Genomic DNA, 16,967 nt, shown 5'->3' on the forward strand with positions numbered 1-16,967 from the left:
TGTTTTGCAAGTCATCATTGTTCTTTATGGTTGCATAGTATTCCATTATCTATATGTGCCACAATTTGCTTATCCATTCATCCTTTGATGGGCACTTCAGTTGTTTCCACGCATTTGCTATTGTTAATAAAGCAGCAATGAATATAAGTGTGTATACGTCTGCTCACATCGTTATCTTTAGGTCTCTAGGGTAGGTATCTAGAAGTTGGATTGCTGGATCAGAGAGTAGTTCTAGTTCTAGTTTTTAGAAAAAAGTGCCATACAATTTAAAATCCTGGATGTAGCATTTCACACCAGCAATGGCCAAGAGTTCCAATCTCCCCACATTGCCACCAACATATACTATTCACTCTCTTTTTATTTATTTATTACATATTCATTCATTCATTTGTTTATCTATCATTTATCTATCATCTATCATCTATCTATCATCTATCTACCTAACCTATCTATCATCTATCTATCTATCTATCATCTATCTATCTATCATCTATCTACCTAACCTATCTACCTACCTACCTGTCTACCTGTCTGTCGTCTGTCTATCTCTATCTATCTATCTGTCTATCTATCATCTCTCTATCTATCTCTCTATCTCTCTCTCTCTCTATCTATCTATCTATCTATCTATCTATCTATCTATCTATCTATCTATCTATCTATCTATTTATCTATCTATCATCTATCATCTATCTAACTAATCTACCTATTTATTTATTTCCCACAAAGGCTGTACAATTTTACAGTCTCACCAGCATTGTATACGGATTCCAGTTTCACCACATCCTTGCCAAAATTTGTTATTTTCTTTTTCTGAGTAGTATTTATCTCAAAACTGAAACCAAACCTGTGGCTGTCGAGTCCATTCTGACTCATAGAGAACCTGTACGATACAGTAGAACTGCCTAACATGGTTTCCAAACAGAGGCTGGTAGATTCAAACTGCCGAACTCTAGTTGGCAGGGTAGCTATTAACCACTTCACCAACAGGGCTCCATTAGCCATCTTAGAGGGAATGAATTTATATCTCATTTTGCTTATGATTTGTATCTCTCTGATGGCTAATGACATTGAGCATCTTTTCATGTGTTTGGTGGCCATTTGGTGAAATGTTTATTCAGGTCCTTCACCCATTTTATGATTGGGTTATTTGTTTCTTTGTTATTGAATTATTGAATTTTAAAACAAATTTTGGTTACTAGATTCTTATCTAATATATGATTTCCAAGACATTCTGCCAGGTTTTTAACTCACATTTTCACTTTTTTGGTAAAGCTGTTTGGTGAAGAAAAGTTTTTAATTTTTATTGTTTAATTTTGTAGTGATTTAGGCAAAAATTTGCAGCACAGATTAATTTCTCATTCAAAAATTTAGGCACTAATAGTTTTTGTGACATTAGTTGCAGACCCAGCATTGTGTATTCTCTTTTCCGCTTTCTCTTTTACTCCAGGTTCCCAGTGTCCATTCAGTTTCCTGTCCCTTCAGGTCTTTGTGTCTTTGCTTTTGACAGATGTGTTGCCTGCTAAATTTCTGGCAGTTCCCTGCCCATGGACCCCTGCAAGTATTTTTGAATGATTTTTAGCAAAATTTTACTTGCGTGTGATATTAATGATTTTTTTTTTAATATAATTTCCACCTTTAATTGGATCACCTTTCCTTGGAATGTGCACAAATATGAATCTCTCCACTTGGTTGGTCAATTATTTATCTTCCGAATTTCTTGGCACAGAAAAATTAGTACTTCCATAGTTGCAACTTTTTGTTGAAACGTCTAAATTGGTATCCTGTCAATTCCTTGAGCTTTGTTTTTTGCCAATGTATTTAGTGTAGCTTGGACTTCTTCCTTCATTGGTTCTTGATCATATGCTACCTCCTGAAATGGTTGAATGTTGACCAATTCTTTTTGGTGCAGTGATTCTATGTATTTCTTCAGTCTTCTTTTGATGTTTCCTGTGGAGTTCAGTATTTTGCCCACAGACTTCTTCCTTATTGCAACTTGAGCCTTGAATTTTTTCTTCAGTTCCTTCATCTTTAGAAATGCCAAGCACGTTGTTCCCTTTTGTTTCTCTATTACTCATCTGTCAATTTTTCCTACTGCATTAGCTTGTATGTTGCTGTGATCCTGCAAAATATGCCATCAGTATTTCAAATACCAGCAGGATTGTCCGTGGTTGACAGGATTCAATTGAGTATTCCAGGGTAAGACAGACTAGGAAGAAGGACCTGGGTGTCAAATTTCTAAAAACCGGCCAGTGAATAACAAACATTTTCTCATATAGTGCCAGAAGATATGACCCTCAGGTTAGGAGCTATTGGGAATAAGACTGTGGAAAAGCTGCCTTCTCAAAGTAGAGTAGACCTTAATGACATGGATGGAATAAATCTTTGTGGATCTTCATTTGCTGATGTGGGAAAACCCAAAATGAGAAGAAACAGCTGTAAAGATCCATTAATAATCAGAATGTGGAATGTACAAAGTATGAATCTAGAAAAATTGGAAGCCATCAAAAGTGAAATGAAAAGCATAAACATCGATATCCTGGGCATTAGTGAGCTGAAATGGACTGGAATTGGCCATTTTGAACGGGACAATCATATGCCCTACTATGCTTGGAATGACAATCTTAAGAGGAATGGCTTTACATTCATTATCAAAAAGAACATTTCAAGATCTATCCTGAAGTACAATGGTGTCAGTGATAGAACAATATCCATAAAGGTGCCCTGGTAGAACAGTGGTTAAGAGCTCAGCTACTGACCAAAAAGCAGTTCAAACACACCAGCCACTCCTTGGAAGCACTGTGAGGCAATTCTATTCTGTCCTCTAGGATTGCTATGAGTCAGAACCTACTCGAAGGCACCTAACAACAACATAAAACCCCAAAAACCAAACCCACTGCCATCGAGTTAATTCTGACTCATAGTGACCCTTCAGGACAGAGTAGAACTGCCCCACAGGGTTTCTTAGGAGTGCCTGGCAGAACTGCCAACCTTTTGGTTAGTAGCAGCAGCACTTAACCACTATGCCACCAGGGTTTCCAAACAACAACGTGGAAGCCAGTTAAAACAAATATTACTGAAATTTATGTACCAATCACTAGTGCCACTGATGAAGAAAAAGAAGATTTTACCAACATTTGCAGTCTGAAATTGATTAAACATGCAATCAAGATGCATTGATAATTACTGGAGAATGGAATGTGATAATAGGAAACAAAGAAAGATTGGTAGTTAGAAAATATGGCCTTGGTGGTAGAAACAAAGCCAGAAATTAGAGAAGTTTGTAAAAGCAATAAATCTTTCATTGCAAATAGCTTTTTTTCCCCAACATGAATGGCAGCTATATACGTGGAACTTGCCAGATGAAATACACAGGAATCAAATCAACTGCATTTGGGAAGAGATGAGGAGAAGCTCAATGTCATCACTCAGAACAAGGCCAGTGGCCAATTGTGGAACAGATACCAATTAAACCCACCAAAAATTTTTTTTTTTTTTGGTGGGTTTGCTAATATGCAATTTCAGGTTGAAAACAAAGACAATTAAAACAAGACCAGAGATCCAAAGTACCACCTTGAGTATATCCCACCTGAATTTAGAGACCATTCAATCTCACTGCCTGAAGACCAGATATGTTGTGGGATCACATTAAGGACTTCATACATGAAAAAAAGTAAAAGGTCATTAAAAAGATAGGAAAGAAAAGAAAGACCAAAACGGATGCCAGAGGGACTCTGACTTGTTCTTGAATGTACAGTAGCTAAAGCAAAGGAAAGAAATGATCATGTGAAAGAGCTAAACGGAAATTTCAAAAGGCAGCTCAAGAAGACAGAAAGCTAGTCTTGTGGTGTCAAATTTCCAGAGCTTCTGTTTATATGAGAATTGTTGGGTAAAGAATTCCTAGTTTGAAAGTGGAGGGCCTCACCTTACCTGATTTTAGAACCTATTATGCCACCAGTGTAGTCAGAACAGGCTGGTACTGGTACAACAGCAGATACATAGTCAATGGAATAGAATTGGGAATCCAGGTGTAAATTCACCCACTTATGAACAGCTGATATTTGAAAAAAGCCCAAAGTCTGTTAACGGGGAAAAAGCAGTCTTTAACAAATGGTGCTGGCATAACTGCATATCCATCCACAAAAAAAAAAAAAAAAAAAAAAGAAACAAGATCCATACCTCACACCATGCACAAAAAACAAACTCAAAATAGATCGAAGACCTAAATATAAAATCCAAAATGATAAAGATTATGGAAGAAAAAAATAGGAACAATGAGAGGAACCCTATTACACGACAAAAAAGAGTATACAAAACCCAACTAACAATGCATAAAAAACAGAAGAGAAACTAGATAACTGGGGGCTCCTAAAATTCGAACACTTGTGCTCATACAAAGGCTTCCCCAAAAGAGTAAAAGACAACCTCCAGACTGGGAAAAGAGTTTTGGCTATGACAAATCCAATCAGTGTCTAATCTCTAAAATCTGCAAGATATTGCAAAACCTCAAAAACAGGAAGACAAATAACCCAGTTAAAAATGGTTAAAGAGTATGAACAGGCACTTCACCAAAGAAGACAGTCAGGCAGCTAACGGATACAAGGAAATGCTCACGATCATTAGCCATCAGAGGAATGGAAATCAAAACTGTAGTAAGATAACATCTCACTCCAACATGAGTGGCATTAATCCAAAAAATACAAAATAGTAAATACTGGAGAGGCTGTGGAGAGACTGAAACAGTTATATACTGCCGGTGGGAATCAAAAATGGTACAACCACTTTGGAAATTGATTTGGAGCTCCCTTAAAAAGCTAGAAATAGAAGTACCAAGTACCATACTATCCAGCAATACCACTCCTTGGAATATATCCTAGAGAAATAAGAGCCTTCACATGAATAGATATATGCAAACCCATGTTCACTGCAATACTGTTTACAATAGCAAAAAGATGGAAACAACCAAGCTGCCCATCAACCAATGAATGGATAAGCAAATTATGTTGTATTCACACAATAGAATATTACACAGCAATAAAGAACAATGATGAACCTGTGAAACATCTCATAACATGGAAGAATCTGGAAGGCATTATACTGAGTGAAATTAGCCAGTTGCAAAAGGACAAATATTGTATGAGACCCCTATTATAAGAACTCAAGAAAAGGTTTAAACGCAGAAGAAAATATTCTTTTCTGGTTATAAGTGTGGAGAGGGAGGGACAGGAGTATTCACTATAGTACACAAGAATTATCTTAGGTGAAGGGAAGGACAGCACAAAACACAGAGGAAGTCAGTACAACTGGACTAAACCAAAAGCTAAGAAGTTTCCCGAATACAACAAACAGTTTGAGGAATACAGTAGCAGGGTGGGGACTATGGTTTGGGGGGACATCTATGTCAATTGGCATAACAAAGTGATTAAGAAAATGTTCTACATCCCACTTTGGGAGTGGCACCTGGGCTCTTAAAAGCTAGCAAGTGGCCATCTAAGGTGCATTAATTAGTCCCAACCCACCTGGAGCATTGATGAATGAAGAAAGCCACAAGGAAAATATGAGTCCAAGAGACAGAAAGGGCCACGTAAACCAGAGACTGCTTCAGCCTGAGACTGGAAGAACTAGATGGTCCCTGGCTACCACCAATTACCTCCCTGACAGGAAACACAATAGAGAGTACCTGATGGAGAAGGAGAAATTGAGGTGCAGAACTCAAACTCAGGTTCTAGTAAAAAGACCAGACTTAATGGTCTGAATGAGACTGGAGGGACCCCAGAGAACATGGCCCCTGTACTCTCTGTTAGCCTAAAACTAAAATCATTCCTGAAGTCAACTCTTCAGGCATAGATTACACTGGTCTATAAGATATAAGACATAAAATGGTACTGGTGATGAGTGTACTTCTTAGCTCAAGTAGACACAAGACTAAGTGGGCAGCTCCTGTCCCAAGGCAAGATAAGAAGGCAGAGGGGTAAAGAAGCTGATTGAATGGACACAGGAAATACAGGGTGGAGAGGAAGAATGTGCTGTGGCATTACAGGGAGAGTAATTACAGGGTCACATAACTATGTGCTTATAAGTTTTTGTATGAGAAACTGATGGGATCTGTAAACTTTCACTTAAAACACAATTTAAAAAAAAAGAATTCCTGGTTGGCAATTGTTTCCTTTCAGTATTTTCTGTATGTCTGTCTCTCCTTTGTCTTCTAGCCTCTAGAGTTGCTGGGGAGAAATCTGCAATAATTGCCGTGAAAGCACCTTGGTATGTTATGTTATGATTTTTCTTGCTGCTTTCAGAATTCTCTCCTTGTACTTGGCTTTCAAAATTTATTTTAGGATACAGCTAGGAGTTGCTCTTTTTTTCCCTCCTTTAGTTGGGGTTTGTGTAGCTTTCTGTATTTAGAGGCTTGGTTCTCTCTTCAGATCTGGAAAATTCTCTCAAAATGTATCTTGAAAAGTAATTTCTATATATTGTTGTCATGGTATTCTGGGATTTGAATAATTCTAATATTAGATTTCTTAATTGAATCTCATATTTCCTTTAGTGTTTCTTCACTTTTCTTTGTTCTTGAGACTTGGTAAGTTCAGTTAATTTGTCTTCTAATTCATTTATTTTATCTTCCACATGTTCAACTCTATCGCTGAGGGTTTCTCTTGCTTTTTGTGATTCACTTGTTTTATTCTTCAGTTCCAGTAGTTTTCTTTTTTTTTTTTTGATGTTTTCAATTTCCACATTGAGTCTTTCACTTTTTTGTTCCATTTGTTTCCCTGTCTCTGCTAATTTGCTTTTTGTGTGCTTTTTGCTTTCTTTAAACATATTTTTCACCATAGTCTGATAATTATCGATTCTTTGTCTTAGTCTGAGCTCCATAGTAGAAATTTCCTTTTCTTCTTGTTTTGCTTTTGACTGGTCTTTCTTCTCTTATGATTTTGTATGTTTTACTATTTTTTGTTGAACTTGCACCATTTTGTTATCTTTGTTATTTTACTTTAAATCTTTTATTTTTGTTTCATGGGAAAACTTTTTGATTGTACTCTCTGGTGTCACAGGGCCAAGCACACACCTCCCAACCAAAAGACCAGGACCCTCACCCACCAGCTACTCCATGGGACAAAGATGCAGCAGCCCACCTCTACAAAGACTTACAGCACTGGGGACCACATAGGGCAGCTCCACTCAGCCTCACAATGTTGCTATGAGTCAGAATTGACTCATCAGCAGTGGGCTTGGTATTGTCTTCTGAAATCTATGGACATCACTCTTATCCTTAGGCCTTTTTCATTGATGACCCAGTAATTCTGAATGCTTGAACTCGGGAATTCAATAATCATGTGTGGGAAGGAGTGGTTTAGCTGTTCTCAGATGCTGATGTAAGTGGTGGAGCTTGGCTTTCCTTTGGCAAAGATGGGCTTTCTGTGTATTTCCTCCATGAGTGCACCTGCTCGTAGTGGAACAGTTTTCTTTCTGTTTTTCCCTGTCAGTCTTAAGAATTCCTCTAGCCCTACTGCCCTTGCTATTCCTCCTGGTCATAGTGCCTGTCTGTGTTGGGGCTCAGTGAAATTCAACAGCACTTTCTCATATCACCATGGTCTTCCTTTGCCTCCTTCCAATTGCTTGGCCTGAAAACTCCCAAGGGCACTTTGTGCACTTTTTAAATTATTAGGTTATAGTTTCCTCATATTAGTCCCTTTTCTGTGATTCCTGTTAGGGGTGTTTCCCAGCCCTATCCCAAAATGACTGTGATGAGTGAGCATTCCCAGTGTTAGTGTGTAGCTTCTCCCAGCTTCTGTGCTCTTCCTGCACCTCCTCTCCCCCATGTCTAGACTTACCAATTCTTCTATACTTCAGAGGCTGTCTGGAGTTCTTGATCCAGCTCCAGAAATATTTGTTCCGGCTTGGAATAATTATATCAGTAGACAGTAGTTTTGTTTGCTTACGAGTATAAAAAAAAAAAAAAAGTATGGGTGTGTTTAATTAATGAATTTATTTTTATTGTGTTTGGGTAGTATACTTGACAAAGCAAGAAGTTGGCAGTGCTTTGTTCTAGCCAGTTATTTCAAAAAAAAAAAAAATTATTTTGGAATGAATGAAATCCCAAAACGTTGGCATTGGCTTGTAATAAACCTGTATCAGGAAGGCTAGTTTATTTTATGAGACATAATGCCTTGTCTCTTTTTTTTTTTTTTCTACCTTAACAAAACCACTTAATTCTGTTTCATCTGAGGATGCTTATAATGAATCTGTTTAAACTGTCACTATCAGGAAAAAAATTTTTTTTTTTTTTATCAGAATCAATAAATTTTATGATGGTGTGATTTTTTTCTCTCTCAATTCAATGTGAGGAATGATGTCAACTCATCTTAGAAAATGTCTTTCTGATTTGTTAACTTAACTTTAAAGTTATTCTGTTGTATGTCACTAGTGATTCCCAAACATGTGGAGGAAGCATTGAGTCTCGGTTGGGAGTCACATGTGGATGTGTTGTGTGATAAAGGGAAATAATTCTTGTCTGAAGGTTTTGTCATTGGATTCTGCAGATCTTATGATTGAGCACCTTCACACTTGAAACAAATGAAAATGTTGAGAAGGAGTGAGGAAAAGGATCATTATACCACTGTATAAACAAGAAGCAACATCATGATAAACGGAGAAAAGTTTGAAGTTGTCAAGTATTTCGTTTTACTTGAATCCACCTTGAATAAACACCCATGGAAACAGCAGTCAAGAAATCAAATGACAAATTGCATTGGGCAATCTGCTGCAAAAGACATCTTATAAACCAAACCAAAAAACCAAATCCATTGTCATCGAGTCAATTCTAACTGATAGAGACCCTATAAGACAGAATAGAACTGCCCCATAGAGTTTCCAAGGAGCCCCTGGCTGATTTGAACTGTCGACCCTTTGGTTAGCAGCCATAACACTTAACCACTAATCCATCAGGGCTTCCAACATCTTATAAAGTGTCTATTATTAAAATAGTGTTGTATTTTGACAAACAGATGTTCAAGAGCCATATGGGGATCTTTCCTTAGCCATAGGAGGAAAAGATGAAATTGGATCACTTTCTTACTCCACACACCAAAACAGGTTATGAAAATGAAGTTTACAATTTAGATTACCTGAATATACAGAAACTTCACATCAAAAACAAGAGAGAATAAATTAAAATGACAAAATAAGTAAATGAGAAATCACCACTTCTATCACAGAGTTGAGTAGAAAATGAAAATTAGTCCTATAGAAAAATGGACATAAGATATAATGAAAGAGCCCACATTAAAGAAATATAAACAGCTCTAAAATGTACAAGGCAGTTCTACTCTGTCCAGTAGGGTCACTATGAGTCGGAATTGACTCGATGGCAATGGGTATGGGTTAAAATGTGCCAAGAGTTGTTCAATTGGTCTCATAATAATAGAAATGAAAACTGCACTTAGACATCCTTTCTCACCTGTTAGAATCGCACATAGCATTCAGTCGACTCATATTTAATAATTATGTCTCCTGTTGATACATATACTTGATAACTATGGGAGAGTATGGAAATGTTCAGGAGACTAGGGAAGGTGACTTTGATATATAAATTGTTTCTTGTAAAATGTCCCTAATGATACTATAATTTTTCTTGAGGTTTTCTAGTACAGCTGAGAAAGGTAGTTAATTTTAATTGCTTGTTTTTTGTCCTCTAGAGAATGAGAGAGTCTCTAGGGTTCATGACCCAAGGTTGTGAGTACAGATGTAATACAGCATACACTTCACTCCCATCCAAGTTTCCCAGATGCAGGAGAAGCCTTCCCTTTGCCATTAGCAGGTTTGTTTTAAAATTCTAAAGACAGTGATATTAACTTCAACGTAGGTTATCTTGGAAACAACTAATGGGTAATATGTGACCTTTAGATGTAGAGATTTCATGAGGAATATAGAGCCATAGCAAAAGGTTCATATCCGATCATACAAGGAACAGAATGTGCACCCTTTATGCACAGTGTGCATAGAGGACTTGACCTCTCAATAATAGTGCCCTGGATGACAGATACCTGAGGTGGGGGAATAGATGTGCCCTGACAGTTTTGGGAATGTGTATTTTCTTACTTTTGTAAATTTTTGGAGCAGTCGTCAAGGTAAAATAGACAGGCATTTAAGCAGAATGGAATAATCAGTGATTAGACAGAATCTTTAGTAAAAAAGAATATCCATCTATCAATCTGTCAATCATCTATCTATCTATCTATCTATCTATCTTTCAAGCTTCAGTCAAGGTTATAAAGCATATCTCAGGGAACACATGTGTCTTCTGAGACCAAAAGAACAATGAAATGGGAGGAAATTATATGGAAGAAGATTTTAGTTCTCTTATTCCTGGACTAAATGAGAGAATACATTTATTATCAATTTAACATCCACATTTGGTAGAAAAAAGGCCAACGGCATTAAAGGCATGTATTTGATCAAAATTACTGTTTAAATGCCTTATATAAATAAAATATGGTGTTAAAAATGTTATGATTAAAATTACTGTATGTGTGATGCTTTGGCTTTTGAGCACTCAGGTTTATACAGGAACATGATAGGGTCACTGAGGATCTCTATCCAGCACAAGACCTGATATCTTTATTTCTTGGCCATTTGATAGTGATTTGTTAGGTTTCAGAGTAAGAGATAAACTTATGAGAAATCATAGACAGAGAAAGAATTTCCCAGTATGTTGGGATCTGAGAGGCGCTGGCCATCAATTCTAGAAATACAGTGATTCGTTTATATTACTGTTTTTACATTAAATGACTTAAATGTGCACTACTACTCCATGCTTTTATCTTCTGCAGGCATAATATAGGGACAGAATAAATATCCTAGGTGTTGAAGGAAGAGAAGTAAGTTGGAGATACTTTGGGAATGGGAATTTCTCAAAGAGTCTTTATTTATTCTTGGTATATAAACTTCTCTAAATCCCATTCTCCTGCGTATCATCTGGATGCTGCCCTCAAGTATATCATTGTGGCACATAACAATGTCAGTGGAATACGTCCCATATTTAGAGTCCCTAATTTCCTCACAAATTGAAGGGAATGATCATTGATAAAGGAAATAGTAGGTGCATCTCTAAAATGGACCAGTGTTTGGGTGGGGAAATGGATACATGGTTGGTGGTCATAGGCTGGTCTTTATCTACAGGTCACTGGGAAAGTCAAGGCTTCTTCTGGTTTGTATTATGCCACCTCTAAAGAAAGGATGTAGACCAGAATATTTTTATTTTATCATCTTTTCTAATTTCTTTTTATTCCTGAAGCAATGAGAAAGAATTGGAACTTAACAACAACAACAAAAATACCTATTGGACAGAATAGAACTCCCCCATTGGGTTTCCAAGGCTGTAAATCTTTCCTGAACAGAGTGCCATAGCAGTGTTCCTGCAGAGCAGCTGCTTGGTTCACACCACCGAAACTTTGGATATCAGTGGAGTACTTTTAATCACTGAGCTGCCACTGGTCTTGACTGGAATTAAGATATTCTAAATTGAAAAATATTAAAAAAAAAAAAGCCAGCTTGGAATCATGATGACCCCATATGTGTAAGAGTAGAACTATCCTCCACAAGGTTTTCAATGGCTGATTTTTCTGAAGTAGGTCACTAGCCCTTCGTTCAAAGGCTCCACTGGGTGGACTAGAACCTCCACACTTTTGGATAGGCAGCCAAGGGCATTAATCATTGGCATCACTTAGGCTGTTAAATTAATTAAGATTTATTTTGGTATAAGGTTTACTGTGTCAGAAAGAAAAAACTAAGGCTAACATATTGTGCAACATTAACAATAAAAACACAAATGGGAAGTGTTAAGGCTGTCCATTCTTTATGTCCATAGTGTGTACATGTACTATGTTCGTTAATAAAATAATTTAGACAATTCTGATTTTTGTTATTGACTGTGGAGCTAACATAATTTGTCACTGCATCAGGCGGGGCTTGTCTTTTATGAGCTTATAATATTCAAGGAGAACTGAAAGTGTTAAGTGAGGATTTGATTTAAAATTACCATATAATCCCAGGAGCCTTGGTGGTGTAGTGGTTAAGAGATTGACTGCTAACCAAAAGGCTGGCAGTTTGAATCCGGCTGCTCCTTGGAAACCTATGGGGCAGTTCAATCTGTCCTATAGAGTTGCTACGAGTCGAAATTGACTTGATCGCAATGAATTTTTATACTATAAAAAAAAAATACTATACAATCCCTAAATCTCATTTTTATATACTCATAAATACTAAAAGTTAGACTCAAGACCTTAAACAAAATTCAATTCAATGATTTTTCTTAAGAAAATTAAAAAAAAATAGTTATCATGTTTTAAATTTTTAGAAGATTAGCATTTGTTAATTAAGAAACATAGATTCTGAAAGAGACACTTTTTCCAGTCTTGGCAAAGGATAGTTGACGAAGCTTCCTGTATCCTTGCTATGCTTATTTATTTATTTATTTTCCAGGACTGACTTTCAGATTTCAAAAAACAGAAGCCATGTTACTGTCAGAGAGAAATAAAAGCACTGCCACATTCACTCTTTTGGGCTTCTCAGATTACCCAGAACTGCAGGTTCCCCTCTTCTTGGTATTTCTGACCATCTACAGTCTCACTGTTGTAGGAAATCTTGGGATGATTGTAATCATCAAAATTAACCCCAAGCTGCACATCCCCATGTACTTTTTCCTCAGCCACCTCTCATTTGTGGATTTTTGCTATTCCTCCACCGTTGCTCCCAAGATACTGGGGAACCTAGTTGTAGAAGACAGAACCATTTCGTTTTTAGAATGTGTAGTACAATACTTTCTCTTTTGTACCTATGCAGTGACTGAATCCTTTCTATTAGCTGTAATGGCCTATGACCGCTTTGTGGCCATTTGCAATCCTTTGCTCTACACAGTTGCCATGTCCCGGGGACTCTGTGCTATGCTGGTGGTGGGATCATATGCGTGGGGAATAGTATGTTCCTTGATACTCGTAGGCTCTGCTTTGAAATTATCTTTTCATGGTTCTAACACAATCAATCACTTCTTCTGTGAGTTCCCCTCACTTCTCTCCCTTTCTTGCTCTGATACTTCTCTCAGCCTGTTGTTGCTTTTCATCTTTGCTACTTTTAATGTTGTGAGTACATTACTCATCATTCTCACTTCTTACGTGTTTATCGTTGTCACCATCTTGAAAATGAGTTCAGCCAGTGGACGTTGTAAGGCATTCTCTACCTGTGCCTCTCATCTGACTGCCATCACCCTCTTCCATGGCACCATCCTCTTCCTCTACTGTGTGCCCAACTCCAAAAACTCCAGGCACACCATCAAAGTAGCCTCTGTGTTTTACACAGTGGTGATCCCCATGTTAAATCCCTTGATCTACAGTCTGAGGAATAAGGATGTCAAGAATACAGTCAGCAAGATAATGGACACTAAAGTCTTTTCTCATTGACCATATTATTTTAGTAGAATTTGTCCCAAATTTTTAAATAAAGTGTGTCCAAAAAGGCCATTTTAAAAGATACATTTAAAATTAATACTTATTAATGCCCACATGTGTCTGTCAGTTTGTCGTACTGTGGGGACTTGTGTGTTGCTATGATGCTAGAAGCTATGTCTCCAGTATTCAGACATCAGCAGGGTCACCCATGGAGGACAGGTTTCAGCTGAGCTTCCAGACTAAGACAGACTAGGAAGAAGGGCTCAGCAGTGTACTTCTGAAAAGCACTAGCCAGTGAAAACCTTATGAATAGCAGTGGAACATTGTCTGATGTAATGCTGGAAGATGAGCCCCCCCCCCCAGGTTGGAAAGCACTCAAAAGGTGACTAGGAAAGAGCTGCCTCCTCAAAGTAGAGTTGACCTTAATGAAGTGGATGGAGTCAAGCTTTTGGGACTTTCATTTGCTGATGTGGCACGACTCAAAATGAGAAGAAATAGCTACAAACATCTATTAATAATCAGAACGTGGAATATATGAAATATAAATCTAGGAAAATTGGAAATCATCAAAAATGAAATGGAACACATAAACATCAATATCCTAGGCATTAGTGAGCTGAAATGGACTGGTATTGGCCATTTTGAATCAGACAATCATATAGTCTACTATGCTGAGAATGACACCTTGAAGAGGAATGATGTTGCATTCATTGTCAAAAAGAACGTTTCAAGATCTATCCTGGAGTACAATGCTGTCAGTGATAGGGTAATATCCATACGCCTACAAGGAAGGCCAGTTAATACAAATATTATTCAAACTTATGCACCAACCACTAGGGCCAAAGATGAAGAAATGGAAGATTTTTATCAGCTGCTACAGTCTGAAATTGATCGAACATGCAATCAAGATGCATTGATAATTACTGGTGATTGGAACATGAAAGTTGGAAACCAAGAAGAAGGATCAGTCGTTGGAAAATATGGCCTTGGTGATAGAAACGATGCCAAAGATCAAATGACAGAATTTTGCAAGACCAACGACTTCTTTGCAAATACCTTCTTTCACCAACATAAATGGCAACTATACACTTGGACCCTGCCAGATGGAACACACAGAAATCAAATTGACTACAACTGTGGAAAGAGATGATGGAAAAGCTCAATATCATCAGTCAGAAGAAGGCAGGGGCCTACTATGGAACAGGCCATCAATTGCTCATATGCAAGTTCAAGCTGAAACTGAAGAAAATCAGAGCAAGTCCATGAGAGCCAAAATATGACCTTGAGTATATCCCACCTGAATTTAGAGACCATCTGAAGAACAGATTGGACTCATTGAACACTAATGACCGCAGACCAGATGAGTTGTGAAATGACATCAAGGACATCATCCATGAAGAAAGCAAGAGGTCACTCAAAAGGCAGAAAAGAAAGAAAAGACCAAGGTGGATGTCAGAGGAAACTCTAAAACTTGCTCTTGAGCATCAAGCAGCTAAAGCAAAAGGAAGAATTGATGAAGTAAAAGAACTGAACAGAAGATTTCAAAGGGCCTCAAGAGAAGACAAAGTAAAGTATTCTAATGACATGTGAAAAGAGCTGGAGATGGAAAACCAAAAGGGACGAACATGGTCGGTGTTTCTCAAGCTGAAAGAACTGAAGAAAAAATTCAAGTCTTGAGTTGCAATAGTGAAGATTTCCATGGGGAAATTATTAAATGACGTAGGAAGCATCAAAAGAAGATGGAACGATTACACAGAGTCATTATACCAAAAATAATTACACTGTTCAGTCAATTCAAGAAGTAGCATATGATCAGGAACCGATGGTACTGAAGGAAGAAATCCAAGCTGCTCTGAAGGCATTGGCGAAAAACAAGGCTTCAGGGAATTGATGGAATATCAATTGAGATGTTTCAAGAAACAGATGTGGCACTAGAGGTGTTCACTTGTCTATGCCAAGGTATATGGAAGACAGCCTCCTGGCCAACTGACTGGAAGAGATCCATATTTATGCCTTTTCCCAAGAAAGGTGATCCAACCGAATGTGGAAATTATAGAACAATAGCATTAATATCACACGCAAGAAAATTGTGCTGAAGATCCTTCAAAAATGGCTGCAGCAGTATATGGACAGGAAATTGCCAGAAATTCAGGCCGGTTTCAGAAGAGCATGTGGAACCAGGGATATCATTGCTGATATCAGATAGATCCTGGCTGAAAGCAGAGAATACCAGAAGGATTTTTACCTGTGTTTTATTGACTATGAAAAGGCATTTGACTGTGTGGACCGTAACAAACTATGGATAACACTGCAAAGAATGGGAATTCCATAACACTTAATTGTGCTCATGAGGAACCTTTACAGAGATCAAAAGGCAGTTCTTTGGACAGAACAAGGGGATACTGATTGGTTTAAAGTCAGGAAAGGTGTGTGTCAGGGTTGTATTCTTTCACCATACCTATTCCATCTGTATGCTGAGCAAATGATTCAAGAAGCTGGACAATATGAAGAACAGGGCATCAAGATTGGAGGAAGGCTCATAAACAACTTGCATTATGCAGATGACACAACCTTGCCTGCTGAAAGTGAAAAGGACCTGAAGCACTTACTCATGAAGATCAAAGACCACAGCCTTCGGTATAGATTGCACCTCAACATAAAGAAAACAAAAATCCTCACAACTTGACCAATGAGCAACATCATTATAAATGGAGAAAAGATTGAAGGTGTCAAGGATTTCATTTTACTTGGATCCACAATCAACAGCCATGGAAGCAGCAGTCAAGAAATCAAAGGACGCATTGCATCGGGCAAATCTGCTGCAAAGGACCTCTTCAAAGTGTTGAAGAGCAAAGATGTCACCCTGAAGACTAAGGTGCGCCTGACCCAAGCCATGGTATTTTCAATCACATCATATGCGTGTGAAAGCTGGACAACGAATAAGGAAGACAGAAGAAGAGTTGACGCCTTTGAATTGTGGTGTTGGCAAAGAGTATTGAATATACCATGGACTGCCAAAAGAATGAATAAATCTGTCTTGGAAGAAGTGCAGTCAGAATGTTCCTTAGAGGCAAGGATGGCGGCACTGCATCTTACATACTTTGGACATGTTGTCAGGAGGGATCAGTCCCTGGAGAAGGACATTATGTTTGGCAGAGTACAGGGTCAGCGTAAAAGAGGAAGACCCTCAATGAGGTGGATTGACACAGTGGCTGCAAGAGTGAGCTCAAGCATAACAACGATTGTAAGGATGGTGCAGGACCAGGCAGTGTTTCGTTCTGCTGTGCATAGGGTCGCTATGAGTCAGAACCGACTCGACGGCACCTAATAACAACAACTTAATGTTCACAATGGCAAGGACGTGGATATTGTGTCAAAAAGACTAAACTTGGCTTTGTCTCTTCATTGCAGGAAAAGTTAAGCATCTCTCTCATCTTTAGTATTAAATCTATGCAAATTGTGAGAACATGAACTGGTTCATAATCTGATAGCGAAGAACAAAAGATAATATAGATACGTGGGGCACCT

General features: G+C 37.9%; 1 protein-coding gene across 1 annotated transcript; it reads left to right on the forward strand.

Moving 5' to 3' along the window:
* Window positions 1-12,509: 12,509 nt before the first annotated feature.
* LOC135232092 (olfactory receptor 5D18-like) lies at window positions 12,510-13,451 on the forward strand. The gene has a single exon (XM_064289385.1). The coding sequence runs from the start codon at window positions 12,510-12,512 to the stop codon at window positions 13,449-13,451; it is 942 nt and encodes a 313-aa protein (XP_064145455.1).
* Window positions 13,452-16,967: the final 3,516 nt, after the last annotated feature.

Source organism: Loxodonta africana, chromosome 7, assembly GCF_030014295.1.
Source record: "Loxodonta africana isolate mLoxAfr1 chromosome 7, mLoxAfr1.hap2, whole genome shotgun sequence".
NCBI classification, from domain to species: domain Eukaryota; kingdom Metazoa; phylum Chordata; class Mammalia; order Proboscidea; family Elephantidae; genus Loxodonta; species Loxodonta africana.

Coding starts and splice junctions, on each gene's coding strand:
- LOC135232092 (XM_064289385.1), top strand. CDS start 12,510: ATGTTACTGTCAGAGAGAAATAAAAGCACTGCCACATTCACTCTTTTG.